The sequence below is a fragment of the Fusarium oxysporum genome, chromosome 4, assembly GCF_000149955.1.
Source record: "Fusarium oxysporum f. sp. lycopersici 4287 chromosome 4, whole genome shotgun sequence".
NCBI classification, from domain to species: domain Eukaryota; kingdom Fungi; phylum Ascomycota; class Sordariomycetes; order Hypocreales; family Nectriaceae; genus Fusarium; species Fusarium oxysporum.
In genome coordinates this window covers 3,179,534-3,204,642 of record NC_030989.1, presented here as the reverse complement: position 1 = coordinate 3,204,642, position 25,109 = coordinate 3,179,534, and the positions used below count along the sequence as shown (strand labels likewise).

The 25,109-nt window shown below is 47.9% G+C and overlaps 11 protein-coding genes across 11 annotated transcripts; 7 read left to right on the top strand and 4 right to left on the bottom strand.

Annotated features, from left to right (window-relative positions):
- The first annotated feature begins 2,219 nt into the window (after positions 1–2,219).
- On the top strand, positions 2,220–2,983 carry FOXG_04019 (uncharacterized protein). The gene has a single exon (XM_018381891.1). The coding sequence runs from the start codon at positions 2,397–2,399 to the stop codon at positions 2,811–2,813; it is 417 nt and encodes a 138-aa protein (XP_018238497.1). The 5' UTR covers positions 2,220–2,396; the 3' UTR covers positions 2,814–2,983.
- Positions 2,984–4,682: 1,699 nt separating this feature from the next.
- On the top strand, positions 4,683–5,367 carry FOXG_18716 (uncharacterized protein). Its single transcript, XM_018398856.1, has 2 exons — positions 4,683–4,743; positions 4,809–5,367. The coding sequence occupies exons 1-2, from the start codon at positions 4,706–4,708 to the stop codon at positions 5,263–5,265; spliced, it is 495 nt and encodes a 164-aa protein (XP_018238496.1). The 5' UTR covers positions 4,683–4,705; the 3' UTR covers positions 5,266–5,367.
- A 639-nt stretch (positions 5,368–6,006) lies between these two features.
- FOXG_04018 (uncharacterized protein) lies at positions 6,007–7,220 on the bottom strand (the record flags this gene model as incomplete). The annotated part of the gene is made up of 6 exons (XM_018381890.1): positions 6,007–6,009; positions 6,059–6,431; positions 6,476–6,926; positions 6,973–7,009; positions 7,061–7,086; positions 7,148–7,220. The coding sequence occupies 6 exons, from the start codon at positions 7,218–7,220 to the stop codon at positions 6,007–6,009; spliced, it is 963 nt and encodes a 320-aa protein (XP_018238495.1).
- A 1,270-nt stretch (positions 7,221–8,490) lies between these two features.
- FOXG_04017 (uncharacterized protein) lies at positions 8,491–10,561 on the top strand (the record flags this gene model as incomplete). Its single annotated transcript, XM_018381889.1, has 4 exons — positions 8,491–8,918; positions 8,966–9,443; positions 9,497–10,020; positions 10,075–10,561. The coding sequence occupies 4 exons, from the start codon at positions 8,491–8,493 to the stop codon at positions 10,559–10,561; spliced, it is 1,917 nt and encodes a 638-aa protein (XP_018238494.1).
- Positions 10,562–10,593: 32 nt separating this feature from the next.
- FOXG_04016 (uncharacterized protein) lies at positions 10,594–11,308 on the bottom strand. Its single transcript, XM_018381888.1, has 2 exons — positions 11,105–11,308; positions 10,594–11,048 (listed from the first exon to the last, which is right to left on the bottom strand). Exons 1-2 carry the CDS (start codon positions 11,212–11,214, stop codon positions 10,730–10,732), a joined length of 429 nt encoding a protein of 142 aa, XP_018238493.1. The 5' UTR covers positions 11,215–11,308; the 3' UTR covers positions 10,594–10,729.
- A 1,795-nt stretch (positions 11,309–13,103) lies between these two features.
- FOXG_04015 (uncharacterized protein) lies at positions 13,104–14,061 on the top strand. The gene has a single exon (XM_018381887.1). The coding sequence runs from the start codon at positions 13,161–13,163 to the stop codon at positions 13,962–13,964; it is 804 nt and encodes a 267-aa protein (XP_018238492.1). The 5' UTR covers positions 13,104–13,160; the 3' UTR covers positions 13,965–14,061.
- A 772-nt stretch (positions 14,062–14,833) lies between these two features.
- Positions 14,834–16,258, top strand: FOXG_04014 (uncharacterized protein; the record flags this gene model as incomplete). The annotated part of the gene is made up of 1 exon (XM_018381886.1): positions 14,834–16,258. One exon carries the CDS (start codon positions 14,834–14,836, stop codon positions 16,256–16,258), a length of 1,425 nt encoding a protein of 474 aa, XP_018238491.1.
- Positions 16,259–16,768: 510 nt separating this feature from the next.
- FOXG_04013 (uncharacterized protein) lies at positions 16,769–18,966 on the bottom strand. The gene is made up of 2 exons (XM_018381885.1): positions 18,670–18,966; positions 16,769–18,618 (listed from the first exon to the last, which is right to left on the bottom strand). Exons 1-2 carry the CDS (start codon positions 18,775–18,777, stop codon positions 16,804–16,806), a joined length of 1,923 nt encoding a protein of 640 aa, XP_018238490.1. The 5' UTR covers positions 18,778–18,966; the 3' UTR covers positions 16,769–16,803.
- Positions 18,967–19,275: 309 nt separating this feature from the next.
- FOXG_04012 (uncharacterized protein) lies at positions 19,276–21,671 on the top strand (the record flags this gene model as incomplete). Its single annotated transcript, XM_018381884.1, has 3 exons — positions 19,276–20,227; positions 20,274–20,420; positions 20,467–21,671. 3 exons carry the CDS (start codon positions 19,276–19,278, stop codon positions 21,669–21,671), a joined length of 2,304 nt encoding a protein of 767 aa, XP_018238489.1.
- A 289-nt stretch (positions 21,672–21,960) lies between these two features.
- On the bottom strand, positions 21,961–22,818 carry FOXG_04011 (uncharacterized protein; the record flags this gene model as incomplete). The annotated part of the gene is made up of 1 exon (XM_018381883.1): positions 21,961–22,818. The coding sequence occupies one exon, from the start codon at positions 22,816–22,818 to the stop codon at positions 21,961–21,963; it is 858 nt and encodes a 285-aa protein (XP_018238488.1).
- Positions 22,819–23,212: 394 nt separating this feature from the next.
- FOXG_04010 (uncharacterized protein) lies at positions 23,213–24,961 on the top strand (the record flags this gene model as incomplete). Its single annotated transcript, XM_018381882.1, has 6 exons — positions 23,213–23,310; positions 23,361–23,741; positions 23,788–23,931; positions 23,980–24,406; positions 24,455–24,548; positions 24,600–24,961. 6 exons carry the CDS (start codon positions 23,213–23,215, stop codon positions 24,959–24,961), a joined length of 1,506 nt encoding a protein of 501 aa, XP_018238487.1.
- Between the last annotated feature and the right edge of the window lie 148 nt (positions 24,962–25,109).

Genomic DNA, 25,109 nt, shown 5'->3' with positions numbered 1-25,109 from the left:
CAAATACCTGCGATTCGGCCTCGAAAGACTCGAAATCTTCGCCGTAGAGAAAGGCGCGAGCAACCAGGTTCAGGATATGCCCATAGCAGCGCATACGTCTGGCCCGAACGTCCGCCAGACTCATCTCTGCGTCGAGATCTCCGTAAAAGTTCACGAGACAGCTGTCGTTTGAAGATGCGTTGTCCGAGATCACGGTTCCGACTCGGTCCTCTATCTTCCATTCTCGCACAACTTGCCCGAGCGTCACCGCAAGACTTTCTCCGCTATGACACCCTAGCTGGCGACGGAGTGCCAATAGGCGCGACTGGTGCTTGCCCTGGCGGTCAAGAAAATGAGCTGTGACTGCCATAACAGCATGCCGATTAGGCGATGTCCACAGGTCGAACCCCAGATGGATTTTAGTAAGGGCATCTGAGAGCTCCTGCTTGATCTCATCTTTCTTAGACTTGTACGTGTCATCCAGCAAACGGCCCATCGATTGCCGGCTCCATGGTATCTGGTCAGCTAGGTGAGGGTCAAGCTGCCAAGCGAGCTGCTGAAAGAATGTATCGCTGAAGAAGGAAAAAGGAACATTGGTGTTGATCAGAAGTCCCAGGCTCAGTTCTCGGATCATCTTGACTCTAGCACGCGGCACGGCGCTGTACTGCAAGCGTCGTCGCTTAGGCCGTTCAGATTCATCGGTTGACAGATCTGGATCAGCTGCTTGACTGCTCTCGAAAATCCTGTGAGACCTGGCGTTGGTCAATAGTGCTCAAGCTCGCGACGTCACATTCACATTCACATACTTGCGGAGATGGTCCGCTGCCGAACTCGTAGCAGCAGCGGCGAAGAACTCAGGCTGACCCTTCGCGTCACACAAACGACAGGCCCAGTAAGGACTCAAAGGACTGTCGTTAGTGTCGATCTCAACAAGAAAAAATCCATGGCGCTTGATCCAGCTCTTCCGGCCCTTCGAGCCCTTCCGGGACAAGGACTCTTCCAAAACATATCGTTTGTTCCTCCACACTGCTCGCGGAAGATCTGCAACAGTAGGGTGGTCTGGCAATGCCGACTGCGTCGTCAGCTCGAATTGACTCGCCAAATTCCTCGGTGGTCGAAGAAAAGAAAAGGCAGAGGGTGGAGGCGAAGGAAGCATGATGTCGTCGGATTCCATCGGGTTAGGCGTCGACTCGTGGGAGGAATGGTACGCGTTGAAAGGTAAACAAACTAGCACCGACGCGACTTGATGTCGCGAGGACGGGACGTAAAAGTTAAGGAGCTACTTTCTCCCCCACCAGCCTGACCGTGGTACTGGGGTAGCTCACTAATGGAAGGCTTGATGGATGACTTTGATTGGCTGGGGTCGCTCACCAGCCAGGTTCCGGGTAAGCTGTGAAAGCGCGGTCAACGGTCTGGCAGCATGGACGCTGGATGGCATATTGTGTATCAAATATATCAAATGTTATTTCAAATCGAGGATTTTGTATTTGTTTGATTGAAATAAAATTTTGGCATATTTGATTGATTTGTTTGGCAATTTGTTTGATTGGATTTGATCTGGGGGCTGCGCTGATCTAGGGCTTTGCCACTTCGCTTTTATTACATGTACTCACATGTATAGCCCTCTGTGTCTCGAATTTCGCCCTCTCTAGCCAGTGACAGCTCAACACGAAACGCGAGTGACGAGAAGGAATGGCTCGGGCCTCCAAAACGCTCCCGCACGCCGTGAGATTGTACAATAGCTTAATTGTGAAGAACATGGTGGCATTCAAAAAGAATTATCATAGGGCGGAGGCTTGGCTCGTCGAGAGAGGGAGCTGTGTCTGGTGGAAAATTACTATCCGCGAGCGACTAATCATCGCATCCTCAGTGTTTAGGGAGTCAGGGCTATCGGGAGCCCATGGTTCAAGTCTGGCAGGCACCGTGGAATGGCCAACGAGAGCAGTGTTAGACGCCCAATCTAGTACTGACACCTGAAACACGTTCTTATACATCTCTTTGGTAAAGTAAGTGTATGTAATATGTTTCACCAGCACTGTGATTTTAGCACAGGTCCCCCTCCGCTCTCCGCGGGGGCCGAGAAAATAAAGGCCCAGGTATTGGAAAATTAGCAGGTGATTATCTTGGACTCCGTTTTGTCAAACTTTTAGTGTTTCAGCTTAGGGTCCCTCATAGCCCTTTGCTCCGAATTACAGTTGTCTAACATTTTGTAGCAATAGATCTCTAAAGATATCTAGCATTATAAACTCCTCGCAAAGAACATGAAATTGCCTGCAAGCTTCCCCTCTGCGTTCATCTTTCCGCTCCTTCAAGCCCGGTGCTAACTGCACGTCCTCTCTTTCAGATTCGGTTTCTTTTTATCTTATCTCGTTCCCGCTTTACTTGGCTCGTTCTTCGATTTGTCTTTCTTCGTCAAAATGCACTTCACCTTCGTCTTGGCTGCTTTTGTCGGCAACGCCGCTGCACATGGCGTTGTCTCAAGCTTCAAGACTGATGGTGCTGAACACCAAGGTTACATGATGAACTACTACTATGATACCAAGAACGGCAAAGCTCTCCCTCCTTTGGCTGCATGGTCTGCTGAGAACCTCGACAATGGCTTCGTGTCCCCAAACAACTATACTCATCCAGACATTATTTGCCAGAAGAATGGAAAGCCGGCCAATTTGACTGTTCAGGTTGCCGCTGGCGGGGCCATCGACTTTCAATGGACTAAATGGGCTCATTTCGACTCAATGATGACCTATGTGGCTCCCTGCAATGGCGATTGCTCCGCTGTCGACAAGACCACCCTCAAGTGGGTAAAGATTGACGAAAGCGGAGATCGATTTTGACACTCAAGAGTGGGCGGCTAGAAAGATGGTCAACAACAACCGAACATGGACGACAAAGATACCCTCGACGCTAGCTGCCGGCAACTATGTCTTCCGTCACGAAATAATCGCTGTTCACGGGTCAAACAGGATTGGCGGCGTACAGAACCAGGGTTCAAATCCATACCACGAAATCCACATATGGATCCATAATGTGGATCCATATCCATTCCATTCCATTCCACGTGGGCTTCAGCATTTCCATATCCACGCCACGAAGCCCCTTCCACATGTTCCACATGTGGAAATCGTGGAATATTTTAGGTGGGGTTCGAAAATACCTTGATTTCCTTGTGAAATCCCGCATATCCTAAGTACTTTCTATCACCCACAACAACACAACATCGATTTGCCACCCCATTTTCCTCCGTACACAATGAGTCCATTCTGGGGGCTTCACTGTTACTCGCGTTACTACCCCAAATCGAAATGGCCACTCCCCATCCTACCAAGTCAACCACATCCGTTCCAGAACGAACAGAAGAGGACAATCAACGGCTCTTTCAGCTCTACAAAAGCTGGATCTTGACGGAGAGAGACGGCAAGGCGCGTCTATAGGTATATCGGTTCGGCTACGAATATCCAGCATAACAAGAAACAGGAACGTCGGTGGGTGTGTTGCCTTTGCGTCAAGCAACGGCGGATTTTAATGGACCAATGACAAAAACATTGACGTCACCGAGGGCGGGCGGGACCCATTAATTACCATTGTTGGACGAAGTAGGTTTCCATTCCACGAATTCCACAATATGGATCCATTTCCATAATGGATCCATTTCCACCCATTCCACATCGAAATTATTAGTCAGCATCCATATCCACGCCATATTCACAAATGTGTCGTGGAGTGTCGTGGATTTGAACCCTGTACAGAACTACCCTCAATGCTTCAATATCGAGACTATAGGGTCGGGAACTGCCAAGCCTGAGGGTGTCTTGGGCACTAAGCTCTACACTCCCACTGATCCGGGCCTCTACTTCAACCCTTACACAATTTTGAAGAACTATACCATTCCTGGTCCTCCTCTGTTCAAGGACGGTAATGGAGGTCTTACCGATGGCTCTGTCAGATCCTCAATTGCCAAAGACCAGACGATCGCCCCAATTATTGCGACTACATTGGTCACCTCTAGGCTTCCTAAGCCAACCACTTTCGAAGCTATCACCAACGCCTTTCCAACTGCCACTAGCGTACCCAGTGATTCCTCTCCTAAGCCATCCGCGAGCGGATGTAGAGCTGTGCGAAAAGCTAAAAACCAGAAGACTAGGCATTCTCGTTTCTAGACCTTATAGCTAAATTCAAGGTCCATTGTGTACATTTTCCAATGAACCCTTTGGACTTTCCTTCATTTCCTTTGCACATTTATCGGGATTTGGCGCTGGTAGCCATGACTGGATAGCTCGTCACTGTGAATTGGCTTGTCTGTTCTCTATTAAATAGAAATTTTAAGCACAATGCTAGGACCCCATTTACCATGCCTTCAGAGATTAAGTATTTTCACAGAACAAATGATAGCACTGGGCTTTCTAGTTTCAGCAAACCTGAGAATTGCCATTGCCACCATCACAGTTTTTTCCCAGAGCTTTGAGAGCCTAACCTTTGTATTCTTTGTCATGGAAGAGATTATATGGGTTGTCCTCCTTACTATCTATTACCTTTGCTCCCATTCCATGATAAGAACTCTGGGAAGAGAATCGAGTTGACATTCAGTTCAGCATCGTTTCTAAGCCACATCGGGTAAGTGGATACGATATTGATGGCTCTCGGCTCTCGGCCAAACCGCAAATCCGGGCGGAGTCAAGCCTCATTACGACCTGTCCTTAATTCTTGATATTCTTCAGAATACATTACGATGAGTACATCTGAAACCTATGTTATCCGCGTCTCATGGTTCGTTATTTCTAGCAACACTCTTACAACTTTAGAGCTACCTGAAAATGACTAACGCGCTGTAGCGAATCGCATGAGGTGAATGGCATGCATGTCACGCATAACTCGGACAAGAATCTAATTTTGACCCTTGACAATGTCGGGACACTAGACTTTTGCCTGCAGTACAATATAAATGAAACTGCTCTCATCTTAAAGGATGACCTTAGGTCAGACTTCTTATCTGTCATCGGCCCAAGCGGCCGAGGGCCCTACAAGCTGCGGACTTCTCCTGAAACTCGACCGTTTGGGATTGGCTCAATGATCTATCATGGCTTTTCGATGAATGTTCTTGATGATGGGACTGGGGACCATCTTCTGGGAATTGCCGATGAGAACATAAATGATGGGCACTGGGTGGCATGGAGAAATCCAAACGGCAGTGGCGAATGGTCAGTATATTGGGTGACGCCTCGGCCATACAACAAGGAGGATTTACCTGGCGGTGTCCCTATTGAGTTGATTCTTCACAGCAAGGAATAGTTTATAAATCATTTACCTGGATTCTCATAGTTTTCTGTACAAAAGTGGATTAATTTATGCTTATGATATCTGTTCAGTTGGAGCCATAATAGGAGACTAGAGGTAACCTTTTTATTCCTTAGGGAATATATTTAGAGTTCTCTTTATATATGAGACTTTATTAGATATGCTAAAAAGCTTATCTTAGGTAATTATATAGGTAATTAATACGCTACCTAAGCTGTATTTATAAGAGTATTGTTTTAAGTTAATGGACCTGGTAGCTGATGTTTGTATCATGTGCCTGACTTGCTTATAATATCCTTACTCTTTTCCTTATATATAGTTTTCCCTTCTTTCTGCTTATATAGCTTGTTTACTATAACTTCAGTAAGAGCTTAAAAGATCTTATTAGGTTTAATAAGACTTTTAGTATATCTAAGAGTCTCCTAGATAATGGTAGGTAAAAGCTTTAGTATTGCTAGAGGTCTAGGACCTTACCCTGATAAATATGCTAATTAAGCAAGGGCAGGTCTTAGACATTTTAATCTATGCTATCTGATTTTCTTAATTCTCTTACGGAAACAAAAGTTCTAATATTAATATTTATGGCGTGACCTATATTGGCAAAACAGTGTGAGTTCTTGAAAAATCTATAAAAGCTCTTATGATGTTCCATGGCCTCCTAGCCCTCCCGCTTGCGGTCCCGTGACCGTGTTTCTATCTACTGACTAGACTTTGTTATATTAAATGTCAACCTAGTCACTGTTGGACAGAATATAAAGGGTAGTATCTGCAACATGTCTCGACTTACAGCAGTTGTTCGCAGAATACCGTTGTATGTCATGATTTCCTCTTCACTGCCATTTGGTGAGTATCCGCGTATCTCCGTTTGCGTCCTGCTACGATGCATATCCTTGAGGTGAAATATGCCACCACCACTAGCACAATTTCCATATCGACTGGGCGTATTATACTTCCCAGTCTCATTAGTGCTTCGACCGGAGAACAGGCGTGGAAACATCTTGCGGAACAACGGTCTTAGTGCAGGGCCGCAGCAGACGATGGTGGCTAGGTTAACCTCAATGCTGCTGAGAATGTCGCCTAAAGAGTTTCTGGAGTCGTAGCCTTCTTGATAGAACTTCTTATGAAGCTCAATCACACGAAATATCGCAACAGTTGTAACCCTAGATGATTAGAGATTGCGGGCAAACAACCGATGCAAACTCACACGCCGCCTATGAGAAACACGACAATCAAACCAATCTTTGCCGCTAGTCGCATCTTCAGCCCTACAAATACCCAGAACGGAATCAGAAGCACAAGAGAATCTGTAACGATTGTGATGATGGCCGTCGTGATATAAAACATCGGCCCGTCAATTTGTCGCCGCGGCGTTACGGAATGGTTCCAGAATGCGGCAATTGGGATCTGGAAGATGACCGTGGTGAATATGGTGATCATTAATGTAACGTTGAATGTGTTCAAGGCATAGATTGACCATCTGATACTCCGTCGATGGCCTCCGAGGCGAAGAAGGAAGAAAAGGATCGAGGACTTGACGAGCGCCAGGATCGGGCTGTAGAGAACTTGCATGATCCAGTTATAGAATAACACCGGCTCGACATCGTAGGAATCGGGGACATCGCCTGTAGGAAAGCCTATGTATTCGTATTTGAAGACTGTTGGGGATGAGCTGAGTTCACGCAGCACATGACTGGGTCCTACAGAAGTAATTCGGTACAGCCAAACCAATCGAGAACAGCTATGTTGTTGATCATTAGGTTTACCTTTAGATAGATGGCGACAGGCTTACCGTTGCGGCGATGACGAGCCAGTCGTCTGCGTTCATTAGATCAGATTCAATTCTTTTTTATGCATGCCGATAGTGTCAGCCACTCACCAATGCCGACTTGCTTTTTGCTCAAGCGGGTATATATACGGGCACTACTGGTAACAAAGGCAAGAGACGTCATAAGAAATATTATCGCGATCGCACTTTGCTGTAGGGGCGTTGTAGGTAGCTGAGAAACGGGCACATACCGAGACCGAAGGCCTGTTGAACCACCCTCATCTCGAGCCAGTTTGATAGCTTCGACTCTCGATTTGGAAGTAACAAGATCTCTTTAGTCTATATGTACATAGGCGCAAGCTAAGCAGCCACTCCATTAGCGGCCTGTGACAGACTGACTGCCACGCAGGAATCATGATGAATTACATTGCAACGGGGTCATTTCAATCAAAGGTCGAAATTGTGTTCCAAGCCAACAACATCAGACCTTTTCCATTTCTGCAGTGGTGTTAATCCTCCGCGGAGTTAGGGTGATCCTAGATGAATCTACGCCAAAGCTGTTGGTTCAGATCTCAACCAACACACAGTCACATTGCGGGAACCGATCCGTTACAGGGAGAAGAACCCCGATCCCCGCATTGTGAGGCATTAATTTTGCTCAGCATGAAATCACTCTCCTAAAGCTTCCAAAATACCTGACTTGAAGATACTGGTAAGGCTTCTCAATTGGGGGCTAGAGACGACATAGGAAAAGTCACAGTGTATACTGCAGGGCCAAGTCACAATAGATCGCAGACTTATTTTGAGTCTTCAGTGCCCAAAATACTGACTAATCATAGAATCCCCTTTCTTGTCAGCAATTGTGCTGGCTAAATAGAAACGGGACTACGGATAGTTCTCCACATCTTAAACCCATATTATTGCGGCTCCAGGATTTACGTAGATCCTTGATCCCCTTAAGCCCGCCAACCGGATGAATTGCCTAGCTCCTCGGATACATCAAAGCCGAATTCCAAGGTTCCTCGTATCCCCGAGTCCCGGTCAACGGAGGGGTTAATCCGTGGAGGATGCAACATTGTCTAGATAATTCAGCGAGAATCCCGTTGTGCCGATGCGGGAGTCCTGAGTAATTTGCAGGGCACAGGGGTCTTAACACCCTGCTTATACTTAAATCTGACCAAACGGCCATAAATGACAAGTCTGGAAATAATCGCGATGCAGGAACTGGTATGATGCATGCTTAAGGAATGATAATTGGTTCACCGCTAGAACTACGCGTCAGGACCTGCATCGCCTGAATATGGCATGGAATATCGTAATCTACCGGTGAATCCCGGTTGTGCGGATGCTTTTTTAATCTACATACAGTTCATTGTCTCATGTTGTGGCTCCCAGGCCATCTCCCCTCCTCTGACCTACTGCATCCATTACTTTTGTCCCAGAGCAGTAGCACCATGCAGATGACTCCAAGCATCCTGGGCAGTCTGCTCGCTCTTCTTGCCTCTGTCCATGCAGCTCCCAGCAAAGCCAAAGAGGTCGGCGAGCATGTCCAGGGCGATTACCTGAAGGAAGAGACGTTTCAACTGACAGATACCTCCCTCTCAGCCCTTGATGAGATCGATCCCTCACACGCCTCTCTTTTCTATCCGAATAGCACCTCGAAAGGCCGAAGCACGACTCACCACGTACTGGGAAAATGTAAGACCTTCCCTGAGGATCGCAATTGGCCTTCCAGTTCTGTCTGGAAATTGCTTGATCTTATCACTGGTGGCGCTTTGATCAAGACTGTCCCAATCGCAGCCCCATGCTACCGCAACCTTGGTTCTTATGACAAGGTAGAATGTAGTCGTGTCGTGGACCAATGGAGCAACTCTTCTCTGCAGTAGGTCTTTTGATCCCTTGTTAGAGCGCCAGTTGACCCCGCTTCAGTATCGCCGACCCATCGTCTGTCATGTGGCCGCTTTACCAAGGTCGCACATGTCAACCAGGTGAGAAGACCGATGGGAGATGTACCCTTGGCGGATATCCTTCATATGTCGTTGATGCACGAAATGTCGCTCACTTGCAGTTGGCTGTCAACTTTGCACGATCTATGAACTTGAGACTTGTCATCAAGAATACTGGCCACGACTTTAATGGTCGGTCTGCTGGTGCTGGTGCATTATCGGTCTGGATGCAGCGCTTCAAGAGTATTCAGTTCTTGAAGAGCTACAAGACCAAGTTTTACAGCGGGCCCGCCCTGAAGGTGGGAGCTGGCGTCATCGGCTCTGAGCTTTATGAAGCTGCTGAGAGGTATGGCATTACTGCTGTTGGTGGTGAAGGTATGAGCGTCGGCTATGCTGGTGGATTCTTAGCTGGTGGTGGACACTCTCCCATGTCGCCGCTCTACGGTATGGGCGCGGATCAGGTAGTTTGAGCCCCTATCATACTGTTGAATTGGGCTGGATTAACATGACGCAGGTTCTAAGTATTGAAGTCGTTACTGCCAATGGTCGCTTTGTTACTGCCAACGAGCACCAAAACACTGATCTGTTTTGGGCTCTTTGCGGTGGTGGAGGAAGCACCTTTGGCGTCGTGACTTCATACACTGTCAAAGTCTTTCCCAAGATCAAGGCTGCCATCATGAGTTTCTCCTTCACCACCAGTAATACAGTCTCATACAACACTTTCTGGAGAGCAGTGAGAGCATATTGGGAACTCATTCCAACTTTTAATGCTGCTGGCAATTACGAGTACTGGGCTGTGACCCACGGAGAGGGTGATTTGCTAGCTTTCTCGTTCTTCCCATGGTTCGCACCAAACCATACTCTCGTCGAGCTGAAGACTCTCGTTGCGCCTCTCTTCCAAACGTGGAAGGATCTTGGAATCGAGTTCAATGTTACAGAGTCGGAGCATAGTAGCTACTACGGTGCTTGGGCAGCTGGGTTCCCCCGTGAGGTTGTGGGCGGTGCGAAGACCAAAACAGCTGGTCGCCTCTTCCCTACGTAAGTATTCTTTTCGTCTTTCTGCTCACATAGCTCGCTAAACAATACAATAAGTGAAAACTTCAAAGATGCTGCAAAGTTCAACAAGACTTTCGATGCCCTCAAGAGTCTCTCAGACAAGGGCGGGCAGATCATTGGCTTCGGCATCACCGGAGGTCCAGGACCTTACCCCGACAATGCCGTGAACCCTGCATGGCGAAGTGCAGCCATGTGGGCGATCTCCGTCATCGACTATCCCGAAGGAAGTTCCTGGGATGTGGTTGCTGAGAAGAGTAAGACATTGACCAATGACTGGATGAAACCATGGAGGGAAGTGACTCCTGGCGGTGGCGCGTATGCTTCTGAAGCGGACGTAACAGAACCCAACTTCCAACAATCGTTCTACGGCACTGACAAGTATAAGAGGCTTTTGTCCATCAAGGAAAAGGTTGATCCGTATGGGCTCTTTTATGCACTGCAGGGTGTTGGAAGCGAGCGATGGTACGTCACTGATCAAGTTGACGGTATCCCGACACAGAATGGAAGACTGTGCAGAATTTAAGTTCTAGGCTTTTATGGAACGTACTACGAATGATGAGAATCGAAAGATGAATGTTCAGATACCTAAAAGTCTAGTCTAAAATATAGTTCAAATACAATCAACACGCCTGCGTCTTTCAAACGAAAAAAAATGAAGTGGTCCCCAAATCACCAAGATCTAAATCCCAAGTCACTCAACGGCGTTGAGCTTGAAGTCCTTAGGGCCCTTGTAAGCCTGGATCTCAGCATTAGGCTCCTTGGACTGCCAGAGCTGCTTGTTGGGAATAAAATGCTTTCCAACCGTGTTGCTGATTGGGCTGACAGGCTGGGAGACAGAGAAGGTCAAGCCCTTCTTGCTACGCTTGACGGAGAAGGTGCGAGAAGAGTCCTTGCACTTGGCGTCCTTGACATCAGGGAGGAGATAGTTGGCGGACTGGACGTGGGCGGAGCAGTGAACGGGGGTCTTCCAGGTCTCCATGGATCCGGACTGGATCACCTTGAACTCATAGCTAGAGAAACTATATTAGGACTTGTTCTTATGAAGAGTAGAAGGGATAGTACTGACTTGCAGAAGGTGCTGTGAGGGACGCAGCTAGCGGTGAAGTCCTTGACCTCGTAGACGGAGTAGCCAGAGACGGCGGCGGCAGAGAGAAGAGCGGTGGTGAAGAACTTCATTTTGGTGGTTGTGAAGAAAAGGTTGGTGTTTTGTTTAGGTTGAGAGAGGAATTATAGTACTGAATGGTAGTGAAGTTGAGTTGTTGTTGAGATCAAGAGTGAACTTTCATTGAGGAAACCCTCCCTTTTTGTAATGCGATTGTCCCCAGAAAATGCTCGAGCGCATGTCGATCGCCTCATTCGCCGATCCCTCACAAATCCGCCCTCGAGTCCTGTTGTTTGTGGGGAACTTGAGGGTCACGATCCCCAAATCTCGTATTCTACGTGCCGTCCGGAACTCGGCATTTCGCATGCATGGCCCTTCAGCTAGATCATCCCCTTATTCAGGCTATTTTTTTATGGTCCTATCTCAATTGAACACAGCATCTCAATAGCCTGGATTTAAATCCAGAAGGGCCCAGGCCTAAAAAGCTGGCAAGATTCAGGGTCCTGTGATATAAATAGCTACTATTTTTATCGCGTTACCGCTTGACCATTTTGGGTGAAGAAATCGTGGGCCGAGGGCCTAGAAGTGTTTACAGTGATGTCATGGAGAAGACGCTTTGACAGGAACGTAATGACGTTGAAGATGTCTCTCGGCCGAGATATAGGTAATTGCTTTGCATTGAAAGTCATTTCAGGCGAGCATAGGCGCGACGGAACTCGGATGATCGTCATTTTAATACGAGGTTATTGTCTTGTATGCGCGTCACGAATGGCTTGGCATTAGACGAAATGTTTCATTGCGACGTTGCAATTGCTACGAAACAAATTGACCAGATGATGCTGTACCTAATCTGCTCAAAATATTGCTATTTCCAGCCTGACATATGTAGTGATTATTACGATATCTAGACTCGCTTGTCCTATGCACGCATTTTGTTATTAACGTCCAGCGACCTTAGTCAACTGCCGGATGCTAGTTGACCAATTAAACACGGCTACTTCTGTTACTCTCGCTCTCAATGTAGAACAAGTTGTGAGGAAGTTAATTTTATAAGAATCCCCCTCGGGACCAACTCCTAGGAACTCCGGTTAGAAACTTTACCACTTTGTCAAAAGTCTCCATTCTATTCTTCCTTCGGCTGCAATAAACCTAGTCCAGCTTCCCTAGAACCCCATAAAGCAGTGGATCCATTTGACAAGCAATATTTAAATCTATGCCTTCAAATGGTATGCCCTTTAGGTGTATTAGCCAAACATGGGGCAACGAAGAGTTGCGCTTCTTTCTAGCAGGAGTTGTGAATCATCACAGGATCTATGTTTGTCACGGGGATACTTCGATGGCCAGATGCATTCAGACCACCTTGGATGGTGAGGCCGATTTGAGTGGGCGGGCAATGTGGTGCGACAAATGGCCTGGAGCTTCAACAAAAGCGATGCCATGGATGAATTCCAGCGTGGCTGATCAGCTTGTAAACCCTGGATGGTTCATCCTGTCTTAAGCGCGTCATCGGCGATACTTTCTGTGGGCGTATATAGCTATATAGCTATATAGCACGGCAGCAGGGGCGTTGATACTAATAATACTCTGCGTCTGATGTGCCTTGAGGTAAAGAGCCCTAGTCTACAGTCTCGGTCATCTGAACATGGAGAAAGCTAAAATACTATTAATGGTCCCTACTTGGGATTAAAATAATTATCAATATTGAAATAATCTATAATAAATCTTTCCTTATCAATCTACTAATGTCAGGTCATAAACCCCTATCCGTCTCTGCTTAGACTAGTTGGAGCCTTTTGCGTCAATTTGTTATGACTCAGCCGGCGAACAATCTGTCCTGAAAATTCGAGTGGGCGGGGGAGCGCGAATAGTTTAGCGTGGGAAATCCATATAAGCTAGTTTCCAGCCTATGGCTTCAATCAGTGCATTCTTTTGGCTGGCTCCATTTCTGCCTCGCTACTATTGTTGCATTTTCTCGACAATCTCCAACTTCTGCCAATCTTCTAATCCCCGAGTAGTAGCTATGATGCCCCCACCTCTTACTGGACCTCTATGCACCAGGCCTTCTCTTACTCAGGACCTCCGAAATCTCGGCTTCAAACCAGGAGATATAGTTCTTGTGCATTGCTCTCTTAAGAGCATGGGATGGATCAATGGTGGGGCTGAGGCTCTTACCCAAGCTCTTCTCGACATCCTTACACCCGACGGAACTCTTGTTGTTCCAACACACACCAGCAGCAACTCGGATCCATCGAATTGGGTCAACCCGCCCGTCCCAGAGAAATGGTGGCAGACTATTCGCGAAACTCGACCTGCATTTGACCCTAAAACAACTCGAAGTGAGAGCATGGGTGTGCTGGCTGAGACAGTCAGAACATGGCCAGGTGCAGTGAGAAGTATGCACCCTCATACTTCGTTTGCTGCAATTGGTGCAAATGCGACGTTTATCACAGACGGACATGGTCTGGACAGTATGCTGGGGGAAAAGAGTCCCCTAGCTCGTTTGGAGGAGCTAAGCGCGAAGGTTTTACTCATCGGCGTTGGATTCAATCGCTGTACCTGCTTTCATCTTGCAGAGTACAGAGTCAACTCACCAAAGGCTGATATCTCATTCGCAATTTCAGTCAACGGAGCTAGAGAATGGGCGACTGTATCAGACGTCAGTGTGAACGAGGAAGACTTTTTGGAACTGGGGAAGGATCTCGTTGAGCAAAACAGTGTGACCAAGGGCCAAATTGGTGCAGCAAACTGCCATTTGTTCTCGCTACCTCAGGCAGTCAAATTTGCCGAACAGTGGTTTCTTTCCCATCGAACATCAACTCCCTAGAAGACGTCCCGGTAGGGTGCCTTTTTCAAAATAGCCGTGATCGGCAATCCGAGGTCTAGCTCTAGTTGGTAATTGAAGTCCAAGTTTGTAATTTGCTCTACACTTCAGTAGGACATCTCAGCCTCGAGCGAGCAACGTCATCTTCCTCTTACTCAACGCATGACATCCTAGCTAGTCTATTAAAGTCGTCTTTCTATTTCGACATTGCATTTTTATCAGTCCGCCTAGCAGCACCGCCTCACGTGCTTCAATTCGGTAGTAAGCGGGCATGTCGTGTCAGCCATCATCACGTGGCTAGCGTGGGCAGGCTCTTTGGACGGGTATTTCAAGCCAGTCAAGTTGGAATTTCAGCCTTGATTGCTCAACACAAAATATCTATTGTTACTATCTGTTGCGCATCATGACTGAATACTTGTGTGCTACCTGCAAGCAGTTCTGAGACATTGGCCATTCATCTTTCCGCATACAAGGTCCTCCGTCATTACAGAAAAGATACAGCTGAAGGACAAGCACCGTGCAACCAAGATCCAAAAGAGCCAAAGGTGTGGTGCGGTATTGGAACAGACATAGACCGCAGTAGATGGCACCCTCTGCCACTTGTCACGCATGAGGAAAAAGAAGTAGGCATAGGGGAATGGGACTCGTGCAATATAAGATCAATAGCAGATTTATCATCAGCTGAGGGCGTTGACAAGGCTATTACGTTGGCCAAAAGGTGGATACAGAACTGTTCAACGAGCCATGAAAAATGTGGCATGCAGCCTGGGGGTCCAGTCCTGATCAAGACGATACCAACAAGACTCATTCACGTTGGCTCCAAGGATGGGGCACTTTCTCCAAAGATAATAATCACAAACCCTTCATCTGAGATGGAGTATCTTGCTTTGAGCTATGCATGGGGTTCCGGTCACGATTTCGCCAAAACGACGGCAACCAATCTGGTGGAGATGACGAAACATCTGCCATGGGATGATCTTGCGAAGACTGTACAAGACGCGATTATTTTTACGAGAAAGCTCGGATATAAGTATCTATGGGTGGATGCTCTGTGCATATTACAGAGCGAAGGACCAGATGACCAGCGGCACAAAGATGACTGGTCTTACGAGGCGGCGAGGTTCGGACAATACTACGAAAACGCCACATTGACGATCGCTGCAAGTGGTGCCATATCATCCCAACAAGGACTATTCCTTGACAGACCTGCGCTCTGCTTCGATCCGCAACCAGTGACGTTCACGATCAATAAGATCTCTGGTGGCACTACACACGTTGAAGTTCAGCCAGCGTCCCCTTCATGGGAGCTAAGTATCCAGAACGTTCCTCTTCTTACCAGAGGATGGGCTATACAAGAGCGAGTCCTGTCGAAAAGAATACTCCATTTTGGCGCCAGCTGTTTACTATGGGAATGTCGTGAACTTAAAACTACGGAGGCGAGCCCCAACAGCTCAGACCCCAAAGTCTACGGTTACAGAAATGAAGAATTCGTTTCTGTTTTTAGAAACTTGGAGAATCAGCAGCAAGATGAGCTTATAACGCTATGGTACCAATTTGTCGAGGTTTATTCAGGAACGAACTTCTCCTTTTATAGAGATAAGCTCCCCGCGCTGTCAGGCATCGCCAAGAGAATCCAAAGTCGCTTTCCACAAGATTACATAGAGGGAATGTGGGAGTCCTCTATTCCTCAAGGACTACTTTGGATAGGCTGGGGAGGACAGGAGCCTGAAGCTGACCCATCGCGTGGCGCAAATCGACCCTCGTGGTGTTGGGCCTCCCCTATTCATCCGATCACATTTCTGCCGATCATGACCTACTACAAAGATCAGTATGTAACGCTTCAGGTGGAGTCCTGGTCGGTTAGGACCAACGGACCTCAGACTTCAGGCCAAATGCTAGAGGGGAGTGTCACTATTAGTGGTCCTGCCAAGTCATTCAACCTCTATGATCTGAACTTGGATTTTGTTTTTGGTCCCGACGCTTTCGACAAGGAAGGGAAAACAATTAAGAGTGAAGCTGTCCAGGGTATTAGAAAGCCTGAGGATCGCATCGCATATTTGGATTATACGAACTTCTTGGGAATCATCAACAGGAGTTACACCTGCATCTTGGTAGCGAAACTCCTACCGTCAATGTGGACTCCCACGGAAAAGAGAGTGATTGGTGCTGCACTAATCTTGGAGGCCACAGACCATGTTGGAGCTGTTGATCAGTGTAAACGAATTGGTGTACTTTGTCTTCCGTTTGAGGAATACTGGGCCAATGTCGAGGACAGCAAAACGGTTAAGCTTGTCTAGTTGCTACCACCAGGATGTGATAAGAGTTGTATATTGACGAACAATGGAAACCTGAATAGACTTATAATGTAATCTGTGTATAGAGTAAAGGAATAACTGAGCGCATATCTAACCGCGGCGTTTCAGAATTTGAAGTATTTGTTTCAGTGCTTCTGTAGGTCAATACAGAGGGAGGGGAGATTGTATGCGAAATCATAGACAAACAACACCAAGAATCAGCTTCTCAGTCACATAAATTCAGTGATACTTGTTGTCCCTCAGTAGGTAATCTCGAAATTCTGGGGCGTCGAGCCAAGCATGCAACACGTTTCGTGCTAGACTCTTCAGATGTTAAGGCAGCGCTAACTTGGGCGAGACGCTAATGTGAGGAACATATCTAAGCAATAACGTTAGTCAACAAACATACCATCGAAAATAGTTCATTTCTCCGTAACCAAAGGCAATTAGACAAAAAGTTCACCCCTGCCTGCAGAGATTCAGCCGCGTGAACATATCGCCGCGCCTGAGCATGTACGACCAGAAATGATTTTCTTGTTCTTCTACAATTATAACATCTCAGATACTAAGTGTCGCAGCTCGTTTGTGTCCAGCGCATGTTCATCCCTCCGATCCATATTATCGCCCGACGCCCACACAACAGTCAAGCTTGTATACTGTTCCAAATTCTGTAACTCGACAGGCATTTCAACAGGCAAACCATCTCCCCTATCGTTTTCTGATAGCTCAAGGACACGAGTGCTCACGGCATCAAACCGCCCACACAGAAGTTTCCCCTGTTCCCATCTCTCACTCAACGCCCGAAGGATGAACATGACATCCTTGACGATCATCCAAACATCGAGTCGTCGCATTGTATTGGCATCTGGATTGATCCTGGTGCGGAGCTGCCAGTAGCTGTAGAACGCCATAAGACCAGCCCAGTATACTTTCTCGCAGGCAATCTGCACGTAGAATATCGAGTTAGACTCCACCAGCCGCCGATATATCGCGATGAATCCAACAGCTGCTTGCCATAGTTCACCAAGCTCGTCATAAGTGCGTTGAGGTAAGAGTCTGCATGGTCTAAGAAGCAACATGCGACCCATCAGCCATTCACTCTCAATGAGAGTCTTGTTCGGTAGCTGTGAGCTTGAGTCTTTCCAATCGCCCAACTTCTTGCTGAGTTGTTCATGAACTGATTGCGCATCACCTGTTTCAGAGCCTGGAGACTTAGTCAGGCGATTGTATATCTCGGACTGGATCTGCAATGCACGATAGCGCTGTAGATAGCCGTGAACCTCGACAGCCGTTGCCGATGTCTCAATTCTGAACGTGGGCAGGGATACGTTTATAGCCGAGTCAGATATCTCGGTCGGTCGTCCACATCCCAAACTCATGGACCGGTCGAAAGAGTACATGCTCCACCAAAGACGGCGTCTTGTTTCCAAAAGACTTGTCGCGACCGAATCAAGAGGCCGTGGATCTTGATGCAGCCCGAGATCAACGCACATGCGCATGCCGACACCGATGAGATACCAGGCGTCAAGTAACGAAGGGTTGAGAGTGGCGAACTGTATCAGGAACAAGATTGATTGCACACCAATAATTGTGTTAGGTAAGATTGCGGACTCGCGAAAAGTCAATGCTGTACGGAAGAGCCGTTGAGCTTGGGTAGATATAACGCTATCGGCACTTCGTGACAGACTGGAAGCTGATATAGCTAGCACCAATAGAACAGTAAAATAGCTATACCCATGGCTTATCGAAGATCGATCAAGATCATCCTGACTCGGCGTCAGAACACTCGCTGGATCTTGCGGTGGACCGTCTCGTCCTCGCTCGCGAGGAGGATCAACGCCGGAGAAGACATGCTCGAACTGCACCCAGAAGCCCTGGATGGAGAAGAAAGGTATTCGTGGGTAGACCTGATCAAAGTAATGTTTTGCCAGGCTCAAGGCAGTTGACTCCTTGGGTAAACATGGTGCAACATCATCAGCTTGAGTTAACCGCAGGGCTGATGAGAGTTGGTTGGTGCTTGCAGTCGCGAGCACAAGTGAAGATAGTGTCGGCCCTTCTGCGGCTGATGGATATGAACATGCTATGATGGGAAGTGCTCCGATGTCTGCTATGAGTGAATCGATGATAGACCGTTGATGCGTCTCTGCTGATTCATTCCGGTTGGACCGCTCAGTATCTGACGGCGAAGTGAGATTGTTCTGTCTAGCGTTGTGTTGGCTGAGGCGTTGTTGGGCAGCATCAATCTTTTGTCGAAGATAATTTGGATAATCTCGTCCACGGTTTGGAGATTCCGTTGAGAGAGAACATGTTGCTTGTCGGCCAAACTTGACGCAGCCACCACATGATGGAGTTGCACCATTGCACTAGAAAAAAATGAGGTTTGGTCGGGTCCGAGTGTATAACGATACACGTACCTTGATCTTCCGAGCTTTACAGAAAGTACAGGCCGAAAAGATTTGAGATACTCGTAAGGTGACATTCCGTAAGGGTCGCCCTTGGACATCTTCCCCAGTCTCGCTCATGGTTTTACAGGGCGGTAAGGTGGGCTCTGCAGCTTATTGGATGCCAATTCGACGTCACTAGCCTAACACTGTCCAGTGCTGAATTGCCAATTCCTACAAAAAAAAAGCTCAACCGGGCTCAGGGATATACCGCGAGGACCAATTTCTCCATTGAATGGCTTTAGCTGAGCATCGAATAACCGAGCAAAGGCGGCTCCTTCATGCCGATGTGAGTCTCTGGGTTCGGTTGCGGGGAAAAAGTGGAATGTCCGACGGAACCACCGCAAAAGTGTTAGTGGCAAGTTGATGAGCTAACGGCGGTTCCGTTGATATTGCTCGTCAGATTGGCTAACAACTTATTGCAGGCGGCTGTATGGGGGTGATCATCGGGCTTTGCGATTGCGAGTAATAAAAGAGACTATTTCATAGCATGTAACCTACTCATTCTCATCATCCTAGCTTGACTTGAACACAAATTATAACACTCCACTAGCCAGTTAGCACTCAGATTACGCTACCATGGCCCCTGCAAGGATATCCCACGATCCTGTCCTCCGTCGCGAGCCAGCAACACAAAGCCGCGACTTCCAGCTCCGCACCTTGAACTCAGATCTCTGTGTCTGCGGTGGAGGCCTAGCTGGTACTATCGCTGCCATAGCAGCAGCGAGAAATGGCGTATCAGTCATTCTCATCCAAGATAGACCTGTTCTCGGAGGCAATGCTTCCAGTGAGGTCCGATTATGGATCCTTGGAGCTACGTCGCATATGTTTAACAACAACCGCTATGCGAGAGAGGGCGGTCTTGTTGATGAAATTTTACTCGACAATTTGTATCGAAATCCTGAGGGAAATCCTCTAATTCTTGATACGATTCTTCTTGAGAAAGTGAGACTGGAGCCGAATATTCAGTTGTTTCTCAACACAGCTCTTATTGGTTGCGATAAAGATGGGGATCGAATCAGCTCCGTCAGCGCTTTCAACTCCCAATCCTCTCTCAAGTTCACCGTCCAATCTCAACAATTCATCGACTGCACCGGCGACGGCACACTCTCCTTCCTCGCCGGCGCCCCCTTCAGAATCGGCGCCGAAAAGCGCGATGAATTCAACGAACTCTTCGCCCCATCTTCCGAGTACGGACATCTTCTCGGCCACTCCATCTACTTCTACACCAAAGACACCGGCAAGCCTGTCAAGTACGTTGCACCAGCCTACGCTCTCAAAGACGTCGAAGGAGAAATTCCTCGCTTCAAGAGCTTTAGCACTAAAGAGATGGGCTGTAATCTTTGGTGGATTGAGTATGGTGGTAGACTTGATACTATTCATGATACGGAGCAGATCAAGTGGGAGCTTTGGAAGGTTGTGTATGGAGTTTGGGATTATTTTAAGAATTCGGGGAGGTTTCCGGAGGCAGAGAATTTGACGCTTGAGTGGGTTGGGACTATTCCGGGGAAGAGGGAGAGTAGGAGGTTCAGTGAGTTGATCTTTGAGATTAGTGCAAGCATGTCTAACATTTACAGTTGGGCCTACTATTATGGTGCAGCAAGACATTGTTGAGCAGCGCTATCACACTGATGCTGTGTCCTTTGGAGGCTGGTCTCTTGATCTCCACCCCGCTGATGGTGTCTTCTCTGAAGTCGACGGCTGCACTCAGTGGCACTCAAAGGGTAAGTTTATCACCCAATAGAGGCCTCCTTTTACTGAAACTCGCAGGCGTCTACCAAATACCATTCTCCTCAATGGTGTGCTCCGAGATTCCCAATCTCATGTACGGAGGCCGCATCATGTCAGCATCCCACGTCGCCTTCGCATCTACTCGTGTCATGGCAACGTGCGGAGCCAACGCCAACGCTTTGGGTATCGCCGCTTCTCTATGTAAGAAACAGAGCGTCGACCCCATGGAGTTGCTCGTGAAGAACAACATGAAGAACTTCCAACGCGAGCTCATGCGGTTTGGCCAGTTCATTCCAGGTTACAAACTCAACGACCCTGAAGATCTTGTTCGCTCAGCCTCCAAGATTGAAGGATCTTCTTTTGAGCTATCGCAGCTTCCACCCGATGGTCCACCCAAGGTACTGGTCCGAAGTCTTGCACAGATGCTTCCCCTCTCACAAGGACCTGTTCCTACCTTCTCTATCACGGCTATGTCAGTCGACAACACGGTATTGACGGTTCAGCTTCGAGGTTCTCAGAAGCCTTACAACTACACGCCCGAGGTCATCCTGGCTGAGACCAAGTTTCCGCTGGTACCAGGACAGAATGATCTTGTTATCGACTTCAAAGTTGAGAACCCTCAGACTCAATATGTCTTCCTCTCTTTCCTCCAGAACGATTCAGTGGCACTCTGTACCACAAAGACACGCGTATCAGCTCTCATGACTGTTGAGCACGAATGTACTCAGAGTCCACCTAGTGACGTTGGAGTCGATGAGTTCGAGCGCTGGACCCCAGTTCGCAGGCCCATGGGTCAAAACCTCGCCTTGACGCTGGATCCACCTCTGAAGGCTTGGGGAGTTGAGAACATCCGCAATGGCGTTCCCCGTCCTACCAAGAGAACCAACTGCTGGGTTCCTCGTGCCGACTCCTTTGGTAGGAAGATTCTCAAGATTGGTTGGGATACGCCTGTGAAGGTGAACAAGGTTGTTGTTCACTTTGATACAGACTATGATCACGCTCTCGAGTCGGTGTTGAGAGGTCATCCAGAGCGGACCATTCCGTTCTGTGTAAAGAAGTGGCGTCTGTTGGACCTCTCTGGTGAAGAGAGAGAGATGTATGTTGAAGATGAGAATCACTTGTCGCGCAGGGAGGTTGTCATTGAGTCTAGCAGGACTTTGAAAGAGCTTGGTATTGAGGTTCTGGAGCTGAATGGTGATGAGAATGCTTTTGGTGGTATTTTTGAAGTACGGGCTTACGAATAGATGACACATAGCTTGGAATCAATATTATACATGGAATTGTTTATGGTTTATGCGGTCTTGAGTCATCTTCTATGGACTTAGTTTGTCGTTACCATCCATAAATTTCTCATAATTCGGACTGCGTTGCTACCTATCAAACATCTTACAAGCTCTCAACTGTACAGAGATATTCAGAGTGTTGTATTCGTTTTTGCGCCATGTTCTAAATGGGGAATAATAATACTAGGCTCTGGGGTTGTATTATAGTTTCTTCAACAATTTCAGAGTGGAACACCATGACAATTATTCACTATCTTTCCGTACAATGGACATTCTTCTTTCCCAGAAACCACATTTTGACTTGCCACTCCAATTGCTTACTCCCACAAAAGAGCACTGGGCCATCTCTATCTTTACTGAACCCTTCCAAACCATCCTTCTCCATTCTCCCAAGGCGGAAGACATCATTGTCGCTATGGTCATGTAAGAGCTCCTTGAAGCGATGACGCCACCAGCTCTGTGACCTGCCAGAAGCCATCCCACCAGTTTCTTCTCCTGGCGTCACGAAAATGCGAACTACATTCCAATCTTGCGGGTGAAGTATTTCGTGGTTCCAGAGATACTCGATAACTCCAAAGTCATCGCCGCGAATGCTGGAAATGAGACTAGGCTTCAGGTCATTGGCGCTGCTGTTGGAGTTTTTGGCTGCCGCCATGGCGATGAAAGGCGCGATTCCAGTACCACCAGCAATGCACAATGCTTGACCAGTTTGTTCCAGTACCTCTGAGGGGAACCCGCCACCGACCTCAACAATCTTAGCGACCAACGGTCCATGTGGCCTCGGGAGTCCCAGCAAGCCGGTAACACGGCCGTTGCGCGCCATCAGCGAGATGCTCTCAATACTTCCGTCCTCAGCATACTGCAAATTGAAAGGTGTGAAAGAAAGACATCTTTCTTGGTCCGATAAGTTCTGGGGTCCCGACACAGGATCTAGATCAGGCGGGAATTGTAGTGTCAGGTGCTGACTGGGACGGAAGCTCCGACTGAAATTTTGGTTTGTGAGTATAGAGAATGTATGAATGCTGAGGCTGGGAGTTAAGCGAGTCGACGAGATATGCTTAAGTTCGCCGAGTGACGGGGAATCCCCGTTGGTGCCGTTGACGGTCATGGCAGGGAATTGGGTCAAGTGATAATCAGTATTTTTCGTAAATCGTTAGACTTGAACCTGCATCTAATAGTCAGTTCATTATGAACCAAACTTTAGAACTTATCGCAAAGCGGGATAGCTTATTCCAAGAGCCCCAGACGGAACCACCGTGGTGAGTGAGGAGAAGGAAGCGGAGGCTCCGTCTCTTGTTTTAGCGCACCCCGCAACGCGGAATCATACCATGAAATCCCTGTTTCAATCCAGAACCCGACTTCGCTACCCCAGATTTAGAGCCATTTGACAAAGGATTAAAAAGTATGCCTTCCCCAGACTTTCTTGCGGGGAAACTCAACAGCACGAACACTTGAGTTTTCACAGCTTGTTCAATCATTATTTCGAACTGTTTGTTATCAAGATGACTACCGAGTTGGGTACAATGCCCGCGCAAGGCAAGATGAGCGGCTGGCTCTTCTTCAGTATCTTCGTCATTTCGATGGGTTCCATCTTCTGGGGGTAGGTTGAGACTTCACAACACGCATTGGCCAGAGACTAACGGGTTATAGATACGATATCGGCATTCTGAGTACCATCTACGTGTCCCCTGGCTTCAACAAAGCCCTCGACCATCCCTCATCCAGCGAAAAGGGTCTCATCACAGCTATCTTCGCCGCTGGTCAATTCGCCTCTTTCGCCCTCATTGCGGGTCCCATTAACAACAAGTACGGTCGACGATGGGCTGGTTTCGGTGGTGTCTGCCTCCTCTGCGTCGGAGCTGCGATTCAGACTGGTGCTGTTCACCTGGCTATGATGGTTATTGGACGAATCATCGCTGGTGTTGGAACGGGTGTTGTTTCCACCGCTGTCCCGCTTTATCTCAGTGAGATTTCGCCAGCAAAGCATAGAGGTCTTTACGTTGCCGCTAATCAGGTTGGAATTGTCTCTGGGTAAGTTGGCCTTCGAATCGAGCGACTAGAGTGCTAACTGTTGCAGTATCTCTATGGCTTTCTGGGTTGGCTATGGCTACTCATTCTGGGACTACGGCAATGGTATTGACCTTGAATGGCGCCTCTCAACCGCCATGCAGTTCGTCCCTGCTCTTCTCTTCCTCGGTGGTGTCTTGTTCATTCCTGAGAGGTATGTCTATCATAGTTGTCCTTTACGCTCCCCGCTAACTCTTATCAGCCCTCGATGGCTTGTCGAAACAGATCAAGTCGAAGCCGCAAGCGAGTCCCTCTGCAAGCTTCGTGGTCTCTCTGCCGCCGAAATCCAACCCGAACTTGACGAGATCCGCGCAAACATCCTTTGGCATCAAGAAAACTCCATCACCTCAGCCCGTGTCTTCATTCAGCAGAAGCCACTCTGGTCTCGACTCTGGCGCGCTTGGTCACTCGCTTTCCTCCAGCAGATGAGCGGTGCTGCTGGTATTCGATACTATCTCCCCACCAACTTTATCGCCGCTGGTACCTCTGAAGAATTGAGTCTCCTTGCTTCTGGCATCGATGGAACTGTGCAGGTGGTTTGCACTGTTGCGGCCATGTTCTTCATTGATAAGCTGGGTCGAAGACATTCACTTGGTATTGGTGCTATCATCATGGCCTTCTGTCTGATGGTGAGTTTCTTCGAACGAGTCTGACTTACAGCTGCTAACACAATTCAGATCAATGGTGCTCTGCAGACTGCTTATCCCGGCCAGAACAACCAGAGTGCAAACTACGTCAATATCTTCTTTATCTTCTTCTTTACTGTTGGATGTAAGTTATAAAATCACCCAATAAGCAGCCAACATGCTAACAGCTTCACAGACAGTATGGGCTTCGGTCCCTGCGCCTGGATCTACGCCTCCGAGATCTTCCCCGCCAACTGCCGCTCCAAGGGTCTCGCCATCTCCTCCTCCGGCTCATCCCTCGGTTCGATCATCGTCGGTCAGGTTTGGCCCGTTGCTGTCTCCCGCATTGGACCTCGAGTCTACTTCATCTTCATGGCCTTCAACGTCTTCGCCGCCATTCTTGTCTATGCTTGCTATCCCGAGACCAAGAACAAGACTCTTGAGGAACTAGATTCGCACTTTGGATCACTCAATGTTCACTCTGAGGAGGATGCTACACCTAAGCAGATGCTAGGTACCGAGGAGGAGAGAGTTGAGATTCGGGATAAGTCTGTATAATTCGGCTCGTGTCGAGGACGCAACTTCTAAGGATAGCTTAGGGCTTCATTCCTTTGGAGCGAAGCTTTGACTGTATGAGAGCTATTCCTGGGTAAGCATGAGGATTTGTGTCAACATCTACCATAGGGTAAATAATTGATGCTTTTAT

Excerpts from the sequence above, each read along its gene's own strand:
- FOXG_04015 (XM_018381887.1), top strand. The coding sequence starts at position 13,161 with ATGATGCCCCCACCTCTTACTGGACCTCTATGCACCAGGCCTTCTCTT.
- FOXG_04019 (XM_018381891.1), top strand. The coding sequence starts at position 2,397 with ATGCACTTCACCTTCGTCTTGGCTGCTTTTGTCGGCAACGCCGCTGCA.
- FOXG_18716 (XM_018398856.1), top strand. The coding sequence starts at position 4,706 with ATGAGTACATCTGAAACCTATGTTATCCGCGTCTCATG. Across the intron at positions 4,744-4,808 it reads TATGTTATCCGCGTCTCATG|CGAATCGCATGAGGTGAATG; the intron begins GTTCGTTATTTC and ends AACGCGCTGTAG.
- FOXG_04016 (XM_018381888.1), bottom strand. The coding sequence starts at position 11,214 with ATGAAGTTCTTCACCACCGCTCTTCTCTCTGCCGCCGCCGTCTCTGGC. Across the intron at positions 11,049-11,104 it reads CCTCACAGCACCTTCTGCAA|CTATGAGTTCAAGGTGATCC; the intron begins GTCAGTACTATC and ends TAGTTTCTCTAG.
- FOXG_04013 (XM_018381885.1), bottom strand. The coding sequence starts at position 18,777 with ATGAGCGAGACTGGGGAAGATGTCCAAGGGCGACCCTTACGGAATGTC. Across the intron at positions 18,619-18,669 it reads GTAAAGCTCGGAAGATCAAG|TGCAATGGTGCAACTCCATC; the intron begins GTACGTGTATCG and ends ATTTTTTTCTAG.